Genomic DNA, 25,990 nt, shown 5'->3' with positions numbered 1-25,990 from the left:
CCACAACAGGCTATTTCCACTAGTCCAGCCCATCCCCTCCCATCAGCATCACACTACCCACGACAGGCCATTTCCACTGGTCCAGCCCATCCCCTCCCATTCAGCATCACTCTACCCACGACAGGCCATTTCCACTAGTCCAGCCCATCCCCTCCCATTCAGCATCACTCTACCCACGACAGGCCATTTCCACTAGTCCTGGCCATCCCCTCCCCTCAGCATCACTCTACCCACAACAGGCTATTTCCACTAGTCCAGCCCATCCCCTCCCATCAGCATCACACTACCCACGACAGGCCATTTCCACTGGTCCAGCCCATCCCCTCCCATTCAGCATCACACTACCCACGACAGGCCATTTCCACTGGTCCAGCCCATCCCCTCCCATTCAGCATCACACTACCCACGACAGGCCATTTCCACTGGTCCAGCCCATCCCCTCCCATTCAGCATCACACTACCCACGACAGGCCATTTCCACTGGTCCAGCCCATCCCCTCCCATTCAGCATCACACTACCCACGACAGGCCATTTCCACTGTATTTATTAAAAGAGGTCCTACAGAGTCTTACATCTCTAACAATGTTATGATGACCATAGCTCTACAAACACTCCAGGAAAAGGAGTGTGGACTATTAGGTTATTGAGGTGATCATTATGTTTTTATTGAATATTATGTATTATTTATTTGTATTTTATCTAACACAATGGCAGGATACAATATGTGTATAATTTAGATGATTATATATGAGCCAATCGCAGTGCAGGCTTTTCTCCTCCCCCCACCTAGACCCACCCATCCAGTTCAACAGAGTGGTATGGGTAGGGTGGCTGCAATAATCAATAAGATGGTAATAAAGCCACCATGTTGCTGGGATGGGAAATTAAATGATGACCAGAGCCACCTGGGACTGGGAGCATTCATCAACAGGCAGATTGGATGTTGGGATATAAACAGGGCCAGGGCTCAGGGTAGATTGGATGTTGGGATATAAACAGGGTCAGGACTCAGGGTAGATTGGATGTTGGGATATAAACAGGGTTAGGGCTCAGGGCAGATTCGATGTTTGGATATAAACAGGGTGTCACGACTTCCTCCGAAGTCGGTCCCTCGCCTTGTTCGGGCGACGTTTGGCGGTCGACGTCACCGTCTTCTAGCCATCGCCGATCCACCTTTCATTTTCCATTTGTTTTGTTTTGTCTTCCCACACACCTGGTTTCAATTCCATCATTACATGTTGTGTATTTAACCCTCTGTTCCCCCCATGTCCTTGTCCGGAATTGTTTGTTGTAAGTGCTTGTGCACGTTATGCTGGTGGTTGACGGGTTTTGTACCCATTTGATTTATTGTTCTGTTAACGGTGGTTTTTTATTATTAAACTGCTCCGTTGTAAATCAGTTTTTGCTCTCCTGCGCCTGACTTCTCTACCGCCAGTACTCACCCCTTACACAGGGTCAGGGCAGATTGGATGTTTGGATATAAACAGGGTCAGGGCAGATTGGATGTTTGGATATAAACAGGGTTAGGGCTCAGGGCAGATTGGATGTTTGGATATAAACAGGGTCAGGACTCAGGGCAGATTGGATGTTTGGATATAAACAGGGTCAGGACTCAGGGCAGATTGGATGTTTGGATATAAACAGGGTCAGGACTCAGGGCAGATTGGATGTTTGGATATAAACAGGGTCAGGACTCAGGGCAGATTGGATGTTGGGATATAAACAGGGTTAGGGCTCAGGGCAGATTGGATGTTTGGATATAAACAGGGTCAGGGAAGATTCAATGTTTGGATATAAACAGGGTTAGGGAAGATTTGATGTTTGGATATAAACAGGGCCAGGGCTCAGGGCAGATTGGATGTTTGGATATAAACAGGGTCAGGACTCAGGGCAGATTGGATGTTGGGATATAAACAGGGTCAGGACTCAGGGCAGATTGGATGTTTGGATATAAACAAGGTCAGGGCTCAGGGAAGATTGGATGTTTGGATATAAACAGGGTTGGGGCTCAGGGCAGATTGGATGTTTGGATATAAACAGGGTCAGGACTCAGGGCAGATTGGATGTTTGGATATAAACAGGGTCAGGACTCAGGGCAGATTGGATGTTTGGATATAAACAGGGTTAGGGCTCAGGGCAGATTGGATGTTTGTGTAACAGTGTAGGTTCCGTCCCTCTCTTCGCCCCAACCCGGGCTCGAACCAGGGACCCTTGCACACATCAACAACTGACACCCACGAAGCATCGTTACCCATCGCGCCACAAAAGCCGCGGCCCTTGCAACGCAAGGGGAAACCCTACTTCAAGTCTCAGAGCGAGTGACGTCACTGATTGAAATGCTATTAGCGCACACCACCGCTAACTAACTAGCCATTTCACATTGGTTACATTTGGATATAAACAGGGTTAGGGCTCAGGGCAGATTGGATGTTTGGATATAAACAGGGTCAGGACTCAGGGCAGATTGGATGTTGGGATATAAACAGGGTCAGGACTCAGGGCAGATTGGATGTTGGGATATAAACAGGGTCAGGACTCAGGGCAGATTGGATATTTGGATATAAACAGGGTCAGGACTCAGGGCAGATTGGATGTTTGGATATAAACAGGGTTAGGGCTCAGGGCAGATTGGATGTTTGGATATAAACAGGGTCAGGGCAGATTGGATGTTTGGATATAAACAGGGTCAGGGCAGATTGGATGTTTGGATATAAACAGGGTCAGGACTCAGGGCAGATTGGATATTTGGATATAAACAGGGTCAGGACTCAGGGCAGATTGGATGTTTGGATATAAACAGGGTTAGGGCTCAGGGCAGATTGGATGTTGGGATATAAACAGGGTCAGGACTCAGGGCAGATTGGATGTTTGGATATAAACAGGGTTAGGGCTCAGGGCAGATTGGATGTTGGGATATAAACAGGGTTAGGGCTCAGGGCAGATTGGATGTTTGGATATAAACAGGGTCAGGGCAGATTGGATGTTTGGATATAAACAGGGTCAGGGCAGATTGGATGTTTGGATATAAACAGGGTCAGGGCTCAGGGCAGATTGGATGTTTGGATATAAACAGGGTCAGGGCAGATTGGATGTTTTGATATAAACAAGGTCAGGGCTCAGGGCAGATTGGATGTTTTGATATAAACAGGGCCAGGACTCAGGGCAGATTCGATGTTTGGATATAAACAGGGTCAGGACTCAGGGCAGATTGGATGTTTGGATATAAACAGGGTCAGGACTCAGGGCAGATTCGATGTTTGGATATAAACAGGGCCAGGGCTCAGGGCAGATTGGATGTTTGGATATAAACAGGGTCAGGGCTCAGGGCAGATTGGATGTTTGGATATAAACAGGGTTAGGGCTCAGGGCAGATTGGATGTTGGGATATAAACAGGGTCAGGACTCAGGGCAGATTGGATGTTTTGATATAAACAGGGTCAGGGCAGATTGGATGTTTCGATATAAACAGGGTCAGGGCTCAAGGCAGATTGGATGTTTTGATATAAACAGGGTTAGGGCAGATTGGATGTTTCGATATAAACAGGGTCAGGGCTCAAGGCAGATTGGATGTTTTGATATAAACAGGGTCAGGACTCAGGGCAGATTGGGAGATATTTTGAAGCTTGATGACCAATCTTCTTTTCAGGTCCTTCAGTAGATGTGTGCACCCACTCCAGCAGCTGATGCATACCAGCCATTTAGGGGTAATGAGAATTGTGTCCCAAATCACACCCTACCAAATCACCCCCCCCCCCCCCCCCTCCCTCCTCTCCATCTGCTCACTTGCACGCACTCACTCACTCACCCACACACAGACACATACACACACACACACACACACACAAACACTGATTACTGAGCCTTTGGACTAATGCTAAATCCCCATCAGAAAGGGAATTGGCTGCCAACAGCACATCTGAGCAGATACGGTCTTCAGTACAGTAGCACACATACATTCGGGCTGATGGAGGGAAACTAAAACACAGCTATGAATACAGCAGTTCAGAACCTTTGACTGGATCTGAAATGGGTGTCTCTGTTTCTCAGTATTTTTGCTACTTGGAATTGGCATCTTTGAAAAGCACCCTTACGGCAGATTATGAATGGTTCTCCATGGCGGTTCACTAACCCATAATTGAATATTTTATTGACTCCCCTTTAGATCTTGAACCTGTGTTTGTTTCAGTGTGTTATAAAATGAGAGCCAGTACCACTAATGAGTTCCAGACTGTCATGTCCAAGACAAGACAAGAACGTGATGTTTAGTACATGGAAGGGAGGGACACCTTAACATAAGTGTGTACTAAAAATGTGCCAGGGCCTGGGCTAATCTCTGATGGCCAGATTCTAACTAAATTACTCTAGGTTTTAGTTCTGGGTTTACCAATATTAGGCCCGGACACACTGGGGCGTAGAGATATATAATAATATACATTTAATTATATGCTCTGATCGAGCCCTGGATACGAGACAGATAAGAATGCATTTCTGAAAATACTGGCTAGTCGATGGCCATACTCCTCTCTCTGCCAGTGAAAATGGTTAAATGTCTGCTGGGGCACTGAGCTTGTCCCTGACCAGCGGCCGAACACCTGCGCTGTTGTGTCAATGTTTTACCGTACCGTCAGGGGCGGAAATCCCGGGGGGGACAGGGGGGTCACGACCCCCCCATCCTGGGAAAAATATTATTTGTCCCCCCAATATATCACTGAAACATAACTATGTAATTTAAATAATATTAATAATACGCAATGAAAGCAATTGTGCTGATTATAGACACTTAATAGCGCGTTTTTAAGTTTCAAAAGATTGCGACCCCCCCGCCCTTTGCCTCACAATGGTTTGCTCCACTGCCAGTTCCTTAGCTTGCTACGTAACTGCCGTGAGGTTCATCCAGTCAATCGCGCACACACACACTAGCTGAATATGCAGAGCTAGCGCGCAAATATTAACTATTAAGCTAGCTAGTACCTATTCCATTTATGTGGCGTCGTCAAAGATGGAATCAGCATGCAGATGATGTAAGTTAGTGCTTCAAAGTCCCTGTGATAAGGTTAGCGATAAACTGAAGTCCAAACTGAACAGAACTACACTCTCTTCTACCATTGTCTTAAATATATTTAATGGTCTCGTTGCAAAAGCTAAATTGTCGCAAGGGAACTTTTATTTATTTATTTTATTTCACCTTTATTTAACCTGGGTAGCAAAGATTATAGCAAACACCACTGAAACGGAATTGGTGCTCGCTAGCTTTGCAAATTCAGCTATTGTTGGAAGCCAGCCAATATGAAACAAACTATTAAAATTACAAAAGGTTGCAGCATATGTTGTGTAAATGGTGAACTCATACAGCTGTCAACTCTTGTCATTTTAATCCGTTTCACATTTGCTAGCTACCTTTTAGATCGAAGCCCATATAGAATGATTGAAGATGATAGAAGCCCATCTCCTACTGTAAATAACCTACACACTGTGTGTGTAGCCAGCCAGCCAGCCAGGTAGAAAAATGGCAGAAAAATAAAAGACGGACATCAGAGTATTTTTCAATACACCAAAACGCATTGTAAGAACCCTAGTAGCCTAATATCTCAAAGACTAGTTGATAAAATGTTCATAAGAAAGAAATGAAATTCTAATGGAAATGTTTCACAATGATGTCATTGGGCAGAGCAGGCAACAGCTGGCACACAGACAGCAGAGTTGGGGACAGATATGCAGGGACAGACTGGCAGAGACAGGGAGTCTCAGGTAAGTTTGTTGAGTCTTTGTTTGGCAACATTATGAAAGGTTTTCAATTTTTTTGACTTGTAAAATAGGAACATAATTGGAAAATGCCATGGATACCCCCACTCTCAACTTAAACTGGTGACTGAACTAAGATTTGTTAAAGGCAATGGTATTGCTGTTGTGATTAGTTGTGTAGTTTTGGGTACCGGTAGTTAGGAGTACTGCAAACACCTTATTTCTTTGGTTCCTCAATATACATTTACCATATTACAATGTAGGCTATGTGTTACAGCGCTACTTTTGGTGTCCCCCTCAGGAATTGCTCTTGAGAAAATGTAATGTAATTGTCCCCTCCAAAGTGGATATCAGATTTTCGCCCCTGCGTACCGTACAGCCTTCTATCATCCAGTTCAATATTCTCATCCACGGAGGCGATTCTCTCACATTGGTGCCCCTCCCACTCACTCACTCGCCCACAGCCCCACGCACACTCGAATGATACTACGAGATTTCTCACTCTCCGTTCTCTACCCCTCGTGCCGCGCGCTCTCCCCAGCATCGCAGAAGGTAGGTGTCAGTGGAATATTTATTTTGCCTACATAGCCTATTTGTGTCATGTCATATTTCCGATGTTCTATACCTCGCGGAACTGCATGGTTCCTTCCTATAAAAAAGGATTAGCCTACTGGACAGTAATGGTAGGCTTGTATATTCTGCATTGATTTGGATTGCGTGTCAGTGAGGATGCCTTGTGTTCTCTATTTGTGCCGTCAAAATTAAATACAACACAATAATATTTTGTAGGTTATTGTAGTAGTCTAAATATGAAAAAGCAATCGCTACTCTGTCCCTGCGTGTAGAGACAGTGGAGGAATCCCGAATCCGATTGCATAGGAAAGGAAGGATTAAGACATCTGAGTGTCTGCCAGTTTGTTAATATTACACCCGGTTTAAAGAGCTAAAGGCCTGTATGAAAAACACAGACTGGGATGAAGCAGCTCTGTATGGAAATGTGAATGATAGCCTATTTCACATCACAGGTAGATTAAAAGGGATAAAACGATGACGATGTAATTTAGGCTATGTGAAATATACCGATTTTGAAAAGCACAAAAATAGGCATATTCACCACCCTTATTAGACACGAGCACTACAATATGTCGAAGATGTTGGTCCACAGCATGATTAACGAAGTGTCAAGATATGGCGCTGTCTTGCGGGTAATTCGGACGAGAAGAATTGGGTGACCCAAATGTCGATGCGATTTATCCAACCGTCTATAAACAGCGTATCTGCCGACCTGTAGGCCTAGGCAGCAGCGGAGTTTCATAACCAAAATAAAACCCGAATGGTCTATGAATCACAGAGCCTGGATAATACTTTAGTATATACTTAGAATCATATCATTGTTATTATTGGAATTTAGACTGCATATCAATTCTAAATAGGCTTCTGAAACCAGAAGAACGCAACAGTGTAAAAGGTATATTTCCTAAAAGCAGAGACACACCTGAGGATCATACATCGCTGAGTGCATGTAGTCATATTAAATACAATGAGCAGGCCAAGTTTATTGCATACATTTACACATTAAACGTTTTCTTGATTTTAGTGGAATTACCTTTTTTGGACATACATGGTTCATATCAGCTATGGGTTCTTTCTCTCCTTTATAGAACCGTCATCTCAGGCCTATCTCAGTGTCCAATAAGCAGATACCATGACAGAGAACATAGTAACCTCCAAAGGTGTAGGATCTTAATTTGATCACTCTTTTGTCGCCGAGAATTTTCCTGCAGATGAACTTCATGATTTACATAAATTCACTGAAAACCTGCACTTACACATATTATTGCACTTTGCATGTAGCCTAATTTTGGCCAGATAATAGCCTAACCACCGATCAAACAATGTTATGGACTAAACATTCAAATCCTGTTGCAGCAGTTTTATTTTGCTGCTACAATACTGGTCAAATTAAGATCCAACATCTGTATGTGTGTCCCATTTGGTGCCCTATATGAAAGCTATTAACTCTGAGTATGCCACACCTGTGCCACTGGGTCAGTGTTTCATGGTCAGTGTTTCATAGTCTATGTCCCAAATGGCACCATATTCCCTAGTGCATCATCAAAGAAGTGTACTACATAGGGTGCCATTTGCCACACAGACATACTTTCAGTTCCAAAATCAAGATCTTTAAGGAGTGGCAAGATGTGCTAACTGGTTTTATATGTCTCATATTCAGAAACTTTGCAGCCTATCAACAGTAGTATTCTCTCTGAGCTATCCCACTAAGTGTCTTTCATGATATAAATGTCTGGTAAGTGCACTCTGACAAGAAAAATCATTGTAAACAATATTGTAATCGCCAGCCCAGCCGATCTCAATTGCTTGCTTACAACATTTCCTGCTCCCTAAAAGCTGAGCTTTACATTTTCACCCTCTACAGGGAATTATCTTTACCATTATCTATAAAAGAAAACCTGGGGATTGAGCAGTCTCATGGGTGATTTAATTGTACAACTAAAAAAAGTAATTTCTTGTTTAAGACAGCATTTATACTGTGGAAATATATCGTACAGGTTATATCAATGGAAAACTCATATTACTTTTTAATTTATAATTTATGTAATCCATTAATTACAACTTGTCTAATAAAGCAGGGCCATTCAAAAGGGGAAACGAAAATGTCCCTGAACTGTCCACATATAAAATGTGTAACTAAATCAAGCCAATCGTGATTGAGTTATATAATCTATTTTCTAATCAAATTAAATTGTAGTCTAATAAAGTAAGTTATATGTCCTAATTATGTTGACATTGAAGATGAAATGTTTGCATGAAATATAATCCTATTTTCTTACAATAAGTATTTTAGATTAATTGACAACCTTTTTACCAACCTTTTTTTCAATATCCCTAATAGGTGGATATTTCATTGGGGCCAGGAGTAGAGAACCTAATTCAAACTGTCTAGTATCAAACTTTCTTAGCATGGAAACAACAGGAGATCAGCTCATCTGCTACTTCATTTTTGTGGGTTTTTGGTTGAAATCAAGATGATTTTAGTATGCAGGTGCATGTAATCTCCTGTTAGTAGCGTTTAACAAAAAATCAGCGATAACACAGCTTTGGTTAAATTCTGCCTGTTGGTTGCAATTGCCTCGCTTAGTTTTGGTTGAGCGGTGATTAAGGTGAGATGTGTGGTTGTTACCCACAGCCTCTTCACACTGACGGTGTTTGAGTTATTGATCTCTTACAGATGTTAATCTAATCAGGATTATTGACTCTAGGTCTGTGTTTATTCCATTTAAAGATGCACTATGCAGAAATCGTCCACCATTTCCTGTTTGCTAAAATTCTAATAGCAAGTATAGTAAATCATTGTACCTTCTAAGCTGCTGTGAAATATATTTTCAACAACAAAAAATATTGTACTTCCAGCTGTTTGAAACTGGTGTACAAATCCGAAAATAAAAGATGAAAAAACAAAACTTAAGAACAGGTAGCATAGAAATTGTACACATAGAACAGATATACCATATATGCTACACACACACACACACACACACGCACGCACGCACGCACGCACACACACATATATATATATAGCAGTTGTAAATGAGAACTTGTTCTCAACTTGCCTACCTGGTTAAATAAATAAAAATAAATAAATACCACTTCTTAGACTTGCTTTCAATAAGAATGCAGATCTATAACTCACATTTCTATGTGAATTGGGTGGGTCGCCCAAAAAGTCACATATTGCAGCTTTAAGAATATAACAATTAGGGCTGGAACAATTACTTTATAATCCTGTAACAGATGGTTATGGATGAAGACCGTCATTAAAATAAAATAACCATCATGACGGCCGGGCATTCATGAGGATGAGTCCGTTTCTGCTGTAACATGAACTCTACAACGTGATGAAGCTTTGTTGCTCCTTGCTGAAACAAGCAAATTGTTGTAGATAACGAGTCTTCGGCTGCCTAGGCGATGCCCCCCTCCCTGACGCAGCAGTACATGCAGTCACGAGCAGAGAAGAGGAGAAAATGTGCATGTTTTTGTTGTTGTTGCTATTCGAATGGTTATTACAGTGACAGGATCATTTGGGGAAAAGGAGATGCATTTAACCCAGACATTCTGAATCAGAGAGTTGTGGGAAGCTGCCTTAATCAACGTCCACGTCGTCGGTGCCCAGGGAACAGTTGTTGTTGGGGGTTAACTTGCCATGGCTGACCAATTAGTTGACTCAAGTGTGTGAGTGCTGGGGGGGGGGGGGGGGGGGGGGGAGTACACTCCTTTGTTTACACTTGCAGTCCATCATTGCTTTGCGTCCTAGTATGTGATTCCCCTGATAGTAGTCTCCCTGAGCTGTGTGTCCCCTATAGGTTCTCCTGAGCCAGCTAGTTATATGACAGGCTGATGAACCAGGGGTCTAATTGATTAAGCAGAGAACAGGAGAGAATTATCAGGTACTCTGAATTATCCTGCTCTATACTGCCACTAAGAGGTAGCCACACCTCTGGTAGTGTGACACTTAGTAGGGGGGTAAACCCAATGACTGTATGGATACACCCCCTCATTCTTTACCCCCATTCATCTCCCAACAACCCCCTATGGGCAGTGATGGACCCCTCAGGTCCTCTGACTTGTCATATCAAGGGCGTGCCGTTCATCAATGCTGCTAGTGTTATGATATATTATGTGACTGGAATATTAAGTATTTGAAAGGCATACCCACACACTGAAATAGGGAATTTTAATGGGAATTTGACCTAATGTCCAGGGAATGTTTTTGGTTTGCTAGGTATGCTGCCAAAACGTGATACACGTCAAATCAGTTTTCTTGATCTTCTGATCTTGTGTGAAAATAATGTTCTATACACTGATCTTTACAGGAAACCTACTGATCATAACAGTTTGAGGGCTGACCGTTGTCACCCACTTCCCTTGAAAAATAGTTTGCCCTACAGCCAATTCTGTCGAATCAAAAGAATTTGCAAAAAACAATCAGATTTCGACAAAAATATGGCTGAGACGTAAAGAAAGTTCAAGGAGAGGGGGTACAAAAATGATCAGATTAATATTGCCATTGATCAAATTCAAATGAGACATGACCTTTTTCAAGGTCAGTCTCGCAAAAAGACGCATTCTTGCGTTCTAACTACCCGCTATTCAAAGTGCTCTGAACAAATTAAGGGAATCGTTCACAAACATTGGCACATTCTAAAATACGATGAAAGTCTTGGTAATGTGTTTTCGGACCTTCCCTTGGTCGTATTCTCGCGGGGCAGACATCTCAGAGACCAATTGGTACACTCTGATTTACCACCCCAAGATATTCCTGAACAATGTCTATTTGCACCCCTACTGGATGGAAATTACAAGTGTAATGGCTGTGCTCAATGCAATGGCACTTATAAATGTAGATCCTTCAAACCCCCACAAACAGGGAAATCGATCCCAATCAGAGGTCTTATTACGTGCTCCACTAAGGCAGTTATTTATCTTATAACATGTCCTTGTGGTAAAAATTATGTGGGTAAAACAAAGCGTGAATTAAAAGTACGTATCTCAGAGCATCGTAGCACCATTAGGTGCAAAAACTTGACTTACCCAGTTGCGGCCCACTTTTTGGAAGCAAACCACTCGATTTCGTCTCTGCGTTATATTGGCATCGAACATGTCACCCTCCCTAGGAGAGGGGGTGACCTTGATAATATATTGTTAAAACGAGAGGCTGCCTGGATCTTTAACTTAAAGATCCTTGCACCCTTCGGCATTCTTGCGATTATTGTGACTTTGCCATTGTAATTGTTTGTAAGCTTGTGTAGTCTAAAATGAATCTATGATCGTATGATATCCATTTGTTTTTTTGTATGCTGTTCTTTGTATGCCATTTTTATATTTGAGAATTAATCAATGATATCAGGCCACACTTGGCCATGATTACAGACACCTGTGTGTCTTCTGACACTATATAAACGAGTCACCCTGCAGAGTTTGTGATCATACCCTGATGAAGACAGCTTGGCTGTCCAAACGTTGGATATTACATTTTTTTGCATCTGAGCTCCTAGAATGTGCGGCTCTCCCTTATTTTCAATGCTGCCAGAAAGGGACATTTTCTTTTTGATTTAGTGAGCAATGGCAATGTTTTGACCTATGCCTGGTTTTCTGAGTATTGTATTCATTCAGCCCATATTCTCATTGTCCTCTATGTTATCTGTACCATTTATTCAGAGTTATGTAAATCCTTCTCTGGAATGGTTTCTCACCCACTCAACATTGCATGCAATGTGTGGTGAAGCAGGGTTCTAGGAGAATCATGCCCATGGAGTCAGAGAACATTACATACAGTACATGGGACATGGTCTAGTGTTGCCACTGCGGTTCACATGCACACACACACACACACACACACACACACACACACACACACACACACACACACACACACACACACACACACACACACACACAAATGTATATTCACTGAGCATACCAAATATTAGGAACACCTTCCTAATTGAGTTGCATGCCCCTTTTGCCCTCAAAACAGCATGGACTCAACAATGTGTCGAAAGCATTCCACAGGGGTGCAGGCCCATGTTGACTCCAATGCTTCCCACAGTTGTGTCAATTAGGCTGGATGTCCGTTGGGTGGTGGACCATTCTTGATGCATACGGGGAAATTGTTGAGCATGAAAAACCCAGCAGCGTTGCAGTTCTTGACAAAAACCGCTGCGCCTGGCACCTTTTGTCTTGCCCATTCACCCTCTGTCATAAGGGTGGGTATAGCTGGTGTATGCAGTCAGGCGCAGGAGAGCAGAGAATCGGGAGCAACGTAATTATGAATGGTGCAAGGTAAAACACTACACTTGCCCAAACACACAAACATCAACTTTTACGCACAGGCAAAAAACAGCACCCGTCGAAATAGCCAGTCACCAACATTACCGAACATGACAAACAATCCCGCACAACACCATGGGGGAAACAGAAGGTTAAATACATGAACAATAATTAGGGGAATGAAAAACAGGTGTGTAGAAACAAAGACAAAACAAATGGAAAATGAAAAGTGGATCGGCGATGGCTAGTAGACCGGCGATGTCGACCTCCGAGCGCCGCCCGAACAAGGAGAGGAACCGACTTCGGCTGAAGTCGTGACACCCTCTGAATGCACACTATAGACAATCCATGTCTCAAGGCTTAAAAATCCTTCTTTAACCTGTCTCCTCCCCTTCATCTATACTGGTTGGAGTGGATTTAACAAGTGACATCATTAAGGGATCATAGCTTTTACCTGGATTCACCTTGTCAGTCTATGTCATAGAAAGAGCAGGTGTTCTTAATGTTTTGTACACTCAGTGTACAAACGCACACACACACATCCTCTTGCCTTTGCTGCCAGGTCAAATGCTCACAGTTGACATCGCTCAGGTGGCATAAGAGCACATCAAGAGTTGCTAGACTCGACTCAGCAATGAGTGGGCAGAAAAATGCATCTCTGCCACCTAGCCAGGCAGCTTGTTACTGTGTGCATTCCAAATGGCACCCTATTCCCTATATAGTGCACTACTTTAGACCAGAGCCCTATGCCCCCTGTTCAATAGAGGTGCACTGTAAAGAGAATAGAGTGTAATTTGAGATGCAGCCTGAAGTTCACCCATCAGCCATCAGCCATCAGTCAGAGGCTGAGCTAGCTCTTAGTGTAGGCTTCTCTCTCTCTCTCTTTCTCTCTCTCTCTTTCTCTCTCTCTGTCTTTTATCCCTTGTGGCCTTGTGGAGGGCCGTTGCTGACTCCCCCACCCACCCGCCTTCCCATCACCCACTCACTCTTAGACATCTCACTTGTGTTTATCAAGTGGTGAGTCCAAGGCTTTGGTTGGATTTTATTGCTCTTTTAAAAAGAGAAGCGCATGAGATGGAGCCAGCAAAACAGTTGTTTTGGTAACACATTCTCTTTTTGTCCATCAGCATGGCAGCAAAGACACAAAATGGCTTCCTGCCTGGCCTGTAATGTACTGGATGAATTAGGGCAATAATTAGCTAGAATGAGATTGATAATTTGCAGCTTTTATGAAAGGAATGTTATGCAAGTCTGACTTTGTAGAGTTCTTTCAGAATGATTGCATTGCTACTAAACCAATAGAGGTTTATATTCAAGCTGTCTTCTATCACCAACAAGGATCTATGGCTGTTTTTTTTAGCATTTGTATGCTATACTTAATTGCTAAATATTAGTTCAGCTCATGTCACAGTAGAAATTGACACAATCTTTACATTAATTATTTAGTAATAGAGCCCAGTGTCTTTCACATAAAGGTATGTCTCCTTCACACTTTGACTCAGCAAAATAGCCTAAACTGCTTCCTTGGCTATTTTCTATTCTGGTTAGTCATCAAACACCTCTGGCAAACAACACACTGTCACATCAGAAAAGCCTTACACATGGCCTAGTACAGTCACCCTGTGCTCACCCTCCAGCTCCTGAAAATAAAAGAAATATCTGCTCACTATTTGGCTCATTTCAGGAGTAGTGTCTTTTGGGCAGAGTCATTTTATAAAATAACTATTTATTTCACCTAATTTTAACATTCTGTCATAAAGAGCACATGTTCAACTTCATAAAAAAAACATTTCCATCTCAAGAGGTTAAATGAAGAAAATGACTATAAAAAGTGACAATGAAAGTGATAGGGTTGAACGTAACAAGGTTGACCTTAAATCAGCCATAACTCCCCTTGTGACGCGACGTAAAGAATGTTGCAAATGCCGCTGTCCATGGTTCTGAAAGTGAGAGGAGCAATATCTAATGAGGGGCATTTTTTTATTTACAATAAAAGTATTCATGTTATGAATGAGGAATAAACTAATGCAGAAACCTTAAGCTGCCCTCGAAAAGCAATTTGTCTGGGTCCCACAAATGATGACAATCATTTTTAATGGACTTCAGCTGCGCAGATAATGCAGGTTTGAGGGATTAAATGTTTACCTGCTAGAAAGCCAGCTATTGCTCTTTGGGGATGGATTAGGAAGAACTTGGCACTGAGCTTTACAGCTCTGGATATACAGCAGTATGGCTGTGTTTTTCAATCAGAAAAAAAAATTGAATCTCCAAGCCACTAATCTGGCCAACCCAGAACTAAAATCTTGCGCCAGCTACATGATTTAGTTCTGGGGGGGTGACATATTAGAAAAGATACTAGAACAAGCAGCAGAAGCAGGGCCTTAGCACCACACCCCTCTCTCTGCAAGTTTCCGGAAAGTCTATGGACCAAATGTCCCCCTCCGAAATTCGAAATTGTGATTTGTCCAAATGATCAGTGACGAAAATCCAGCGGAACAATGTTCCTCGTTAGTTGTCGCATCCCACAGTCTGTTGAAAGACGCTAAAATATGCTACGTGTGTCTGTCCACGAGAGATTAACAACCCAAAAACATCAAAAATGAATACTGGCAGTGGCATAAGTAGGCTATGGTAGATATGCTGGTAACTGCCAAAATAAAGTAAACACTTGAGTAAATGAGGGATCCAAAGTATATTGAAAGCAGGTGCTTCGATACAGGTGTGGTTCCTGAGTCAATTAAGCAATTTAAACATCCCATCAGGGTCATGTAAAAAAAAGCCCAGTTGATCATTATTTTGGCTACCATGGCTAGAAGAAGAGATCTCAGTGACTTTGAAATAGGGGTCTCAAAGGAGCATAGGGGGTTTAAAGGGTGTGTGTGTGTCTCAGTCACCAGATCTCAACCCAACTGAACACTATGGGACATTCTGGATCAGTGCCTGAGACAGCGTTTTACACCACCATCAACAAAACAACAAAATGAAGGAATTTCTTGTGGAAGAATAGTGTCGTATCCTTCCAATAGAGTTCCAGACACTTGTTTAATCTATGCCAAGGCACACCGAAGCTGTTCTGTCGACTCTTGGTGCCCAACGCCCTATTAAGAAACTATGTTGGTGTTTCCTTTATTCTGGCAGTTACCTGTATTTTAGCTTGTATAAGACCTAAGCTATATATTATTGTTACACTGTCCATATCATACGTCATGATGTCACAACACAGTGAGCGGAGGAATAGAATCATGCATATACAGTTAATCAAAACATTGTTCTCATGTAAGTATTTTAGTGGGCGTGTTGACACCAATAGTTCACATTCTTGGTTGTTGTTATGAAATGTTTTGGAGAAACGTTTGACTCTGCACCACACACACACACACACACACACACACACACACACCACACACACACACACACACACACACACACACACACACCCCCCCCCCCCCCCTCTGGGTGTGTTTACTATAAAGTGTTAGTAGGGTGTTAGCTGGACAATAGGATCAGCTCTGAGCCTGACACCGTTCTAATTAGACCCTCAGTGTGTCCCAAATGGCACCCTAATCCATACATAGTGCACTACTTTTGACCAGAGCTCTATGGCCCATGTTACAGTTTTTTCGAACTGCTTACTTTTCATGTCACACGATTTTTTAAACCTCTCACTCAAAGTGCAAAACTACACACCAAATATCCAAAACCTTAAGCTATTTCTCAGCCTTTGACTCTTTTTAAAACACTTTTTTCAAAACACTACACACAATTCTCTACCTAAAACACAAAAATCTAACAGGAAGTGACTTGCTTTCCTTTTCCAAACACAACCAATCAAATTGCTACACTTATTCACCAGGTCATACACACAATAGGACAGAGGGCAATTACCAATGTCCCTGGACAGCGTGGGGGTAATATAACTATGTGTGCTGCCATCACTCAAAACAGAGTCCTCCATCACAATGCCACACTGGGTCCGTACAACACCGGCCATATGCTCACTTTTCTGGATGCAATTTACACAATGCTTATCCCTGATCCAGATCAGGAACCTGCGAGATTTGTGGTTTTATGGGACAATGTTAGTTTTCACCGGGCTGTTCTGGTCCAAAACTGGTTTGCCACCCATCCACAATTTGTAGTTTTGTACCTACCCCCATATTCACCTTTTCTAAATCCCATAGAGGAATTCTTCTCAGCCTGGCGCTGGAAAGTGTATGATCGCCAACCCTATGCCTGCATGCCGCTTCTCCAGGCAATGGAGGACACATGTGGGGACATAGAGGTTGCCTCTGTCCAAGGTTGGATACGCCATGCTAGGAGATACTTCCCTCGATGTTTGGCAAGAGAAAATGGATCTTGTGATGTGGACGAAGTATTGTGGCCAGACCCAGCCCGGAGAAGAGATGAAGCGTAGCTTAGCACTGGTGACTGCCCCCCCGGGACCCAACACACACAATTGTGTTCTTTACTGTATTCTAAAGAATATACTTTTGGTTTACATATGTTTATGGTTTTGTTGTATGCTACTGTATACACCAGTAATGTTTGGCCTAATAAATATTTTCTGTTTCTACATTGCATTGGTGTTTACAGTGTACTTGTTACCCCTCTCAGCAGATTACTTTCACTGTAGAACATTGTATTGAAATGTAGATATAAGCCTATGAAAGACCAAAGAGCTTTAGATTTAGAACAACAGTGTTTACATGGTATATCCAAAAATGTACTATTAGGAAAGCAGTGTTTGCCATTTGATGCAAATACTTCATTCTGACATGTGTTTATGGCATTTTGAATGCAGTGTTACATTTTGAAGGAGATGTGAGGCATTTTGCATTTTGTGTGTGCAGTTTAGGGAATTGTGTGTAGAGTTTTGAAAAAAAGGAGACAGTTTTGAAAACGTGTGTAAGCAGTTGGAAAAAACTAAAAGTAGTGCACTATATAGGGGATAGGGTGCAATTTGGACATAGACATGTTTTTCCAGGGCCATAAAAGGCCTATAGAATGGACCCACTACTACCCACCCCATATTTACATATAATTTATTTAACAGATGCTCTCTTCCAGAGCGAGTTATCAAGCTACGGAAGGATGAAAGCATCTGCTAAACATAGTCAAGAGTTTCAACGGAGTAATAAAAGCATGAAAGTATTCACCTGTAGATCAAATACTGTTGTACTCCATCTAACGGTTGTACTCCTTGCTTTACTATAATGCTCTGGGTGACAGTTACCCACATGGACAGATCTATGATCAGCTTACTCTTCCACAATCCCAACCTTAACCATTAGATGGGACAATTGAAAGCTGACCACAGATCAGCATACATATGTAGGATCTTAATTTGATCACACTTTTGTTGTTGAGAAGTTTCCTTGCAAACTTGTAGTGTATATATATATTTTTAAGCTTCTAAAGTTTGTTATTTCCACTTTGAAATTTCAGACTTGATATGCCCCAAAGAATAACGTATCAACCCTTACAAAAATGTGCATTATTTATAATCCACATAATAATTCACATTTCCTGTTGCTGCAGGATTATTTCACTGCTGTGGCAAACTAGCTGAAATTAAGATCCTACATCTGTATAGGGGTTACTTCATCCAACCCCTTTTATATCAGACCGAATATCAGAGCCTGAAGAATGTGTTTGATGTGCTGTGTGAGTCTGTATGCTCCCTTCCTCCCTTCATTGAAGTAATCACGTATTAAACATGATTTTACAGGTGAACGCAAGGGCTTCACCACAGATTTCACCTGTCCAGTCCTTTCTAGTCAGTGGTTATGTCAAAGAAGGGAGGAAGGAAGGATATACTTTCAAAGAATGTGGATGTCTCTGCAGGCTGGTGTGGGGGCGAGACCTGGGTTCGAATTCTATTTGAAATCTTTGAAATAGTTTGAGTGTTTGCTCTAGCCTGCCTAAAGTGCCAGATGGGCGGGTATAGCAGTTCTGGGACTATTCTATTGGTCCATTAAGCCAGACAAGCTCAAACAAGCATAGATAACTTATCTGAAATTATTTTAAATAGAATCTGAACCCAGGTCTGGTGTGGGCTCACAGGCCCATTTTCCATGAAGAGGAAGAGGATTAGCTGGAGACTGTCCTTGAACATGATAATTATTGGGTTGGAAATGTTAATTAGTCTTTCGGACTAATCAGAGCACGACATCTTTCAGTAGCCCTTCACACCCGTATACGGGTTCAAATGGCAGATTTGGAACATAGTGGCTGTACAGAGCTCAGGCTCTGCGCTTCACAGCTCTGTATGTGTTTTGACTGACTGCTGTTCTGAATTTGAGCACCGCGCCTCCCGCTAATTGGGCAACTTGTTATTATCTGTGTCTGTGTGAGGGGAAATGCTTTACATTAAGATGACTCGACGTTGAGGATTATAATAAATACCACTTTGATGTCATACAGTCCAAATGTGCACTTCACATTTCCAAATAAAAAAACAAATGCCATATACAGTGTCAACGTTTATAATCACTATGTTTGATGTTCAGTTACAAGATGACATGGCGTCGTACCTTGGGTTGTTCTGAACAGAACGAACCAATGTTTGTTTATTGTGAGAAAAAAACTGCAGAACACACACCTGAATACACTCATGACATGACTCATTTCTATGTGCACCAAAATTAGGATCTGTTTCTCTGAATTTAGAATTTTCTGACTTAGTTATCAACAAAATGCTGCGAAAAGTACAGAAAATGTAAAATGCCCATAAAATCAACAGTGTAATGTTTGGACTCAGTCTCGTGTCAGGTGAACTGTTGTGAACTCACTTTTGGTCTAATCATTTTCCCATAATCTCCAAACTGTTCCCTTTCAATTGCTACCATGGTTATGCATTTGCTTTTAATATTTCTTCTGGAAGAAACATTTCAATTTAGCCCTATCCATATAGGATAGGATTTAAATTCCCACGAGTGTAAAAGGTTAAGGTGGTGTGATGTTCAGTATAATGTTATTATGATTTTAAGCAGGTCCTTGTTTTTTTGCATTATATAAATGTTCTCCTCAGTAAGCATATTTTTTTGTCTCCGAGATGTTTTGGCAATCAGCATATGAAGTAGATCCAGCTGGGGTAGGAAGTTGAATGTTCATTTTTGAAAAGCGTGACATTAATATTTTGACAGTCAGCTTAGCCTCAGTGCCTGTTGAATCTCAGTCAGAGGCACTTCTAACACAAAGGAAAGAAGAGGGAGACAGTGGTCGTCTCGCCTATTACACTCCCATGTTTGTTACAGCTGCTGAATTTGTTACAGCCAACAGGGCCTTTGTCAGGCTTCTCTGCCTCCCCTGCAGCCAAGCCGAGAGAAAATGGAAACCGGCATTTGAAAGGGTATAGAACTAGGGCTGTTGCGGTGGCCGTATTACCGCCACACCGGCAATCATGAGTCATGACCGCAGTAAAATTCCACGTGACTGTTGAGTCACTGTAATTGAAACTGAGAGGAAAACATAGTCGTTGTGGACACTGTTTCAAAGCCTAACTAAATGAAATGAACAGCGCTTTCTAAGTTGATGATTCATTCAAAACACACATATTAGAGCTTATACATACGCATAGGCCTATCTATGAGCCCGGGAAAAAACGGAATTAAAATAATGATTGTGCCGTTATACATTACATAGCCTACCGCATCTTATGCACAGCAGAAAAACATTTTTAAAAAACTGATTTAAGATGTCATTGGTACATAATTGGTCTAGCGTACTCCAAAATTAAACAAATTCTAGTAATCGCCTTTGAGTGTGGACTGTATTATTATGCATACTGGATGGACCTTGTGCTACCCTCCAAACCTTCTATCCATGAGTCTGGGGAGAACGTTGAGGCCTAGGCGATGCTGCTGGTTCACTGATTGTGCAGGACGGCTTACAGAGTTAGCCTACAATTATAGTTAATTTGTATTTGATTTTGAGTAGTCTAGTAATAGGGAATTTTTTATAATTTCATAATTCATTGGCTGAAACATTACCTTTAGCTAAAGAATATCTCACCACCGTGTGTTTCCATCTCCTCCCATCTCTCCTTCATTCCTGTCACGGATCCCTCCGGAACTGTGTCATTATGCACACCTGGTCCCGATTTCCCTGATTGTAATTGTATAAATGTGTCCTTTGGTTTCCATTGGGCTGTCGATTATTGTTCCAATGTCTGTTGTGCCTGTGAGTACCTTTGCCTTGTTGTTTTGGCTTTCGTGCCGCTTGTTTTGCGCAGATGATTACGGGTCTCGTCCCGTGTGGTATCATTGTGCGCTTGTGTATTTACTCTTTTTTGGGGTCTCAACCCTGTGTTTTGTATACGTGTTTGTTTGGTCTTCGTCCCCGTGCTTTTACCAGGCACGCTGTAATTTGGGTGAAATTAAAAACCCTATTACGTATTCCTGTGTCTGTCTCCCGATCCTTCACCCAACGTGACAATTCATTTCTCAAGCACTCAGAGAGACGGTCTGTCAACGGTTAAATGAAATATGTTTTGTTCTGAAAATATGTTACTATTGATGTTCACGAACAGATTTCACTTGGTTTCCCAAATTAAGCACTGGGTAGTTGCAGTAACATGGTTGGAGAGCCCATGGCATACAGAGTTTGGGTGGAATATTACTTGAACCATCCCTCTGATTTGATCACAGCAAAAAACATTCCACTACCACTGCATTGGTTGACATGACTGACCAGTGGCTTAATGCTATGGATAATGGCAGGTATGTGGGTGTACTATTTTTAGGTTTCAGTGCATTGTTTCATTTGATTTAGTGGATAATGAAATACTTTTGATAAAATTATTGCATTATGGGTTTAGGGAGGCAGCATTGAATTGGGTACAGTAATATCTAACTAACAAATAGCCTTCCCTGTAGCTCAGTTGGTAGAGCATGGTGTTTGCAACGCCAGGGTTGTGGGTTTGATTCCCACAGGGGGCCAGCACAGAAAAAAAATGTATGAAGTGAAATGTATGCATTCACTACTGTAAGTCGCTCTGGATAAGAGCGTCTGCTAAATGACTAAAATGTAAATATAAAAACAGTTTACCTATATCAATGGGTCGTTTTCGTCCCCTCATGCTTTAAACTGTGGAATACCGCAGGGCAGCTGCCTTGGGCCACTTCTTTACTTAATATATACCAACGACCTTCCTTATGTCTTATCTCAAGCTACTACATTTGCAGATGATACTACAATTTATACAGCAAGACAATCGGTTCAACAGGTACAAGAAGCTCTACAAGTAGATATGGGAAATATCAGGGAGTAGGTTTTCTGGAACAAAGTTGTTTTGAATGCCAAGAAAACCAAGGTTATAAGTATGGGGGAGTACAAATTGAGGAAGTGGCAGAAACCAAACTACTGGGAGTGGAGCTGGACAACTGCTTATCATGGTCGTCTCAAATAACTCATCTATGTAAAAAAAAAACAAAAAAAATAACATATGCATGCATGATCAGAAGGATCGCTAAATATTTACCGGGAAAGATTCTTAAGCAAATAACCCAAGCATTAATTGGGAGTCAGGTGAACTACTGTTCTGTGGTCTTGGAAAATGCATCAGCAAGTGAAATTAAGAGGCTGCAGATTGCACAGAATAAAGCAGCAATGATTGTTTTAAGGTGGAGATATGATTATTCTGTTGTAGTCATGTACAATGCTCTTGGGTGGTCATTAATCAACAAGATAATACAAAATAACCATGTTTTTTCCCCCATTTAAAATGGTCAAACTCCATTCTCAACAGTATTCAGTTGGTAAGAGACAGACAATACTAGGAATAGATTGTCCATCATCTACTGTATGTGTTATCCGGGCAGAAAAGAGAAGTGGGCAAAATAACATTTAGATTCAGAGCAATAAAGAAATGGAAGAATTTATCTGAGCAAACCAGAAACGTTTCAATATATAAATTCAAACAATACTTTAGAACCATTTAAATATAATAAATTGGAAGGTTGTGCAGGACCATGGTAGATGAAGGAACCAATCTATCTTTTCAGACTGTTAGAGTATTTATCTGGTCAATATGGCAGGGTATTATGTCTGCTGTTTGTAACAGTTTGTTATATGAAAAAATGTGATTGTATTATAAATTGTATTTTAATGTTCGAGGACTCTTGGGATGTTAGTCCGAATGAGGACTAAAAGAGATCCAAATCAAATCTCCGGTGTGTCTGTGGATTACATTCTTGGACATTTCTATCTCTGTGTTGTCTTCATTCTCAATGTCAGTGGGTGAGAGTGCTTTTCCGAGATCAGGAAGTGATGCTATTGTGCACTTTCTATTATTCTCTGTGAAGAAGACACATCTGGAGGTCATATAGTGGCCGAGCTATCCTGGTGATTTTCAATTTGATTGTAGAGATAAGGTTGATCCTTTCAGATACAGGGCCTCGCTCACTGAATGAATCCCCTGGGCAGAATAACAGACAGGGAATGTTATAGACCCTAAGTTGGTAAGGAAAAGGCTCAAAGCATGATTGTGTTTCCTCATGCAGCTCAACCTCTTGTACCCCTGGTATGTCCCTTGTAACAGAAGACACACCAGGAATGAAGCCGCTTTTTAGAAATAGTGAATACATTTTGCCTCTATATACTGTACCTTGAGTTAGTGAGCCCTTTGTAACAGAAAAAGGCGTGTGTGTGGGTGCATGTGTATTTGTGTAAGGTGGGTGCGTAATACTGTGTATGGGATTTAAACATTTTACCAGTTAACTCAATCCCCAAAGATATTGCCACTCATAGTCAACAATTGTAGGCTATTGTATCCAGCATTAGTGTATTGAGAGTTTGATGGGTAGTTTTTGAGAATTAGCCCTCAGTGAACGTTACCAGGCTCCTCCAGTATCATTGACATTCACTTTAGAGAAGTTCCATGCTTCATTTGAAAAAGTCAAAATGTCCGAATTGTCACTGTTGTTCTTCCTGTAGTGTATTCATCCAGCATGAAAATGTACACACATTGGCCTTCCCGCTGGCATTGTTATTCTAACACTCACAATCCCAACATGAGTCCCAAATGGCTCCCTTTTCCCTATTTAGTGCACTACTTTTGACCAGAGCCTTATGGACCCTGGTCAAAATTAGTCAACTATATAGGGAATAGGGTACCATTTTGGACGGAACCCCAGTCTCCTGAGGTTCAACACAATTCATTCCACTCTATTTACTTTCTCGGCAGCTGAGCAAATTCCAACAGTTAGCCTTTTTCGGAGCCGAACGTGAAACTAAAACTACAAATAAATCTCCAAAACTAGGCCAATATGTGCTGCTTACTTGCTATGTACACACTACAGAGCACATTTTGGTTATTTGTAAGCACAAACTAGCTCATAATTTGAGGAAGTCATCAGCTGGTACTAGGCACAGATGCTGAAAAAGCTATTAGTGTTAAATGTCACCCGTGGCGGTAGCTTGTGCATCTCGTTTACGTGGGTGAGGTCTATTTTTTTTTACCTTACATGTAACCCCTGGATAACAAGACGTCATTCTCCTTCCATGTTCCATCTATTTACCTCCTAATGCCCTTGCTTCCCCTCTGCAGTGAAGAAAAAAACACCCATGATATTAAACCCCTCTCATATTCTTCCATTTGGAGATGAGCCAGTAAACCATTTTGTGCTAAAAATAGTTTCCCTGATGAAGCACCTGCATGCAGGATCAGGATGCTGCTTCTACTGCTGCTTTGGCAGTTGCTGTCTCCTCCTGTGTTACTCTGCTGGGTATTCTCCCATGCAGCACGTCTGGCCCTCCCTCCCTCCTGTCCCTCCCTCCCTCCCCCCTCAGAAATGCTGCAATGCGTCTCCCATAGCCAAGAGTGGGTCAGTGTAACTCAGCCAGCGGCAACATAGCTAGCTAGCTTATCATCCCCATGGCAACAGCCAATGGGGTTTGCAGGCTGAAGCTAATGAGGCTTTTGCAATATTGTTGTTGTTTATGTGGCATGGAAGAGACTGTATATAACGGGTTTAAGACATTTACAGAGAAGAAATAGGATGGCGAGTGAGGGGACCTTGGAGGGAGGGGAAGCCTGTGTATGGCTCACAGTGTTAGTCTGCAGCTAATTGTGTTTGGCCAATGCTAGAAGCACGGATGTTGCATTATCAGTAATCGGTTTCAGCCATGTTTTCATACAGCCCCAGCGTTTTGGTATTTTTGTTAATTGGCTTGTCTAATATGCGAAATTCAGACAGCCCTGTCTGCCGTGATGCCGCTGTAGACTTGCAGTGCACCTTGGTAGTGTCAAACACTGTAGGAACACTCATCTTATAGCAATAATAATAATAATAATAATAATAATCATCATCATCATCATCATCATCATCATTATCATTATCATAATAATAATACTCATAATAATACTAATACTACTACTAATAATAATAACAATAATGATGGGCCACAATACCGATGGCGTCTACGCTTCCAATAATATTAAAGCATGGTTGCAGAGGATCATTCTGATCCATGTTCTCTGGTTTTGCTTTCCAATGGCTTTGTACTGTCATTTGACTAAGTTACTCATCACTGCAGTACATTTCTAGCTATTTCCTTATCATGGAAAACATGAGGTCTCACATGTTAAACCGTTGGTCATGTTCCTTAATGGACCCTCAATGCTTAAGGCTTATCACATCACCACATAATACAATGCCTCCATTATAAGTCTAGTCTATTTTCACATGCTGCATTCGAAGCAATATTATAATGAACAGCGGGGCGAACCCAGGTCGCTGGCGAGAAAGGCAAACACCCTACCCATTGCGTCATTAGGGTTAAGCCACTTGGTGGGAATTGTAACGTGGCTTATATAGCGGGGATCGCTACAATATTTAGTATTTCCACGCACAGAAATATTGTTGGAACTGCGACTACTGACTGCACTGTTTTAGTTGTTTTGTCATTCTTATCCCTGTGTTTTGTTGTGTTTGTTTCCTCTCCAGGACAGAGGACCCTGCAGTACAAGAGTGATGTCCTTGAGACAGTTGTGTTGGTGAACCCGTCAGAGGAAACTACTGCTTCAGAGGTAGGTGTGACCCAGACATACCTGACAACTGAGGGCTTTTGCCTTCACAGAAATCACATTTATATACAAACTATGGTACGGTTGATGTTTCTCAATGGAAACCTTTTTTGAAAAGATACTGCTTACTGATGAGGTCAATCAACTGTGATGATAATCCACTAATGTCATTTTTTCCACTATTTGTCCCTCTCCTCTTCCCGTCCAGATCCGCTCTCTGGTCACTGACTCTGCTGGACACAAGCTACTAGTCCTAAGTGGCCAGAGCTCTGAGCAGGGAGGTGACATCACGCTGCAGGGTGGAGCCTTCACCTGGAGACACTTCTCTGACGTCATTTCTGATCCTGGAGTAAGATCAACTGTTCAGCAAC

At 41.9% G+C, this 25,990-nt stretch overlaps 1 protein-coding gene across 2 annotated transcripts in view; it reads left to right on the top strand.

Annotated features, from left to right (window-relative positions):
• Window positions 1-25,990, top strand: part of LOC106562493 (microtubule-associated protein 1A) — a 69,714-nt gene that overhangs the window by 29,383 nt on the left and 14,341 nt on the right. Inside the window, exons 1-3 of one of the 2 annotated variants that reach the window (XM_014127402.3) lie at window positions 6,168-6,295; window positions 25,540-25,622; window positions 25,828-25,968. Coding sequence is in view for 1 of the 2 variants with exons in the window: in XM_045689415.2 (XP_045545371.2) it covers window positions 25,540-25,622; window positions 25,828-25,968 (224 nt within the window). In the remaining variant the exon portion in view is untranslated. Of the gene's footprint in view, window positions 1-6,167; window positions 6,296-25,539; window positions 25,623-25,827; window positions 25,969-25,990 lie in introns of those variants that run through there. The other variant, XM_045689415.2, reaches the window with a different exon arrangement.

Source organism: Salmo salar, chromosome 11, assembly GCF_965601325.2.
Source record: "Salmo salar chromosome 11, fSalSal1, whole genome shotgun sequence".
Classification (NCBI taxonomy): domain Eukaryota; kingdom Metazoa; phylum Chordata; class Actinopteri; order Salmoniformes; family Salmonidae; genus Salmo; species Salmo salar.
This window is presented reverse-complemented; position numbering and strand designations above follow the sequence as displayed.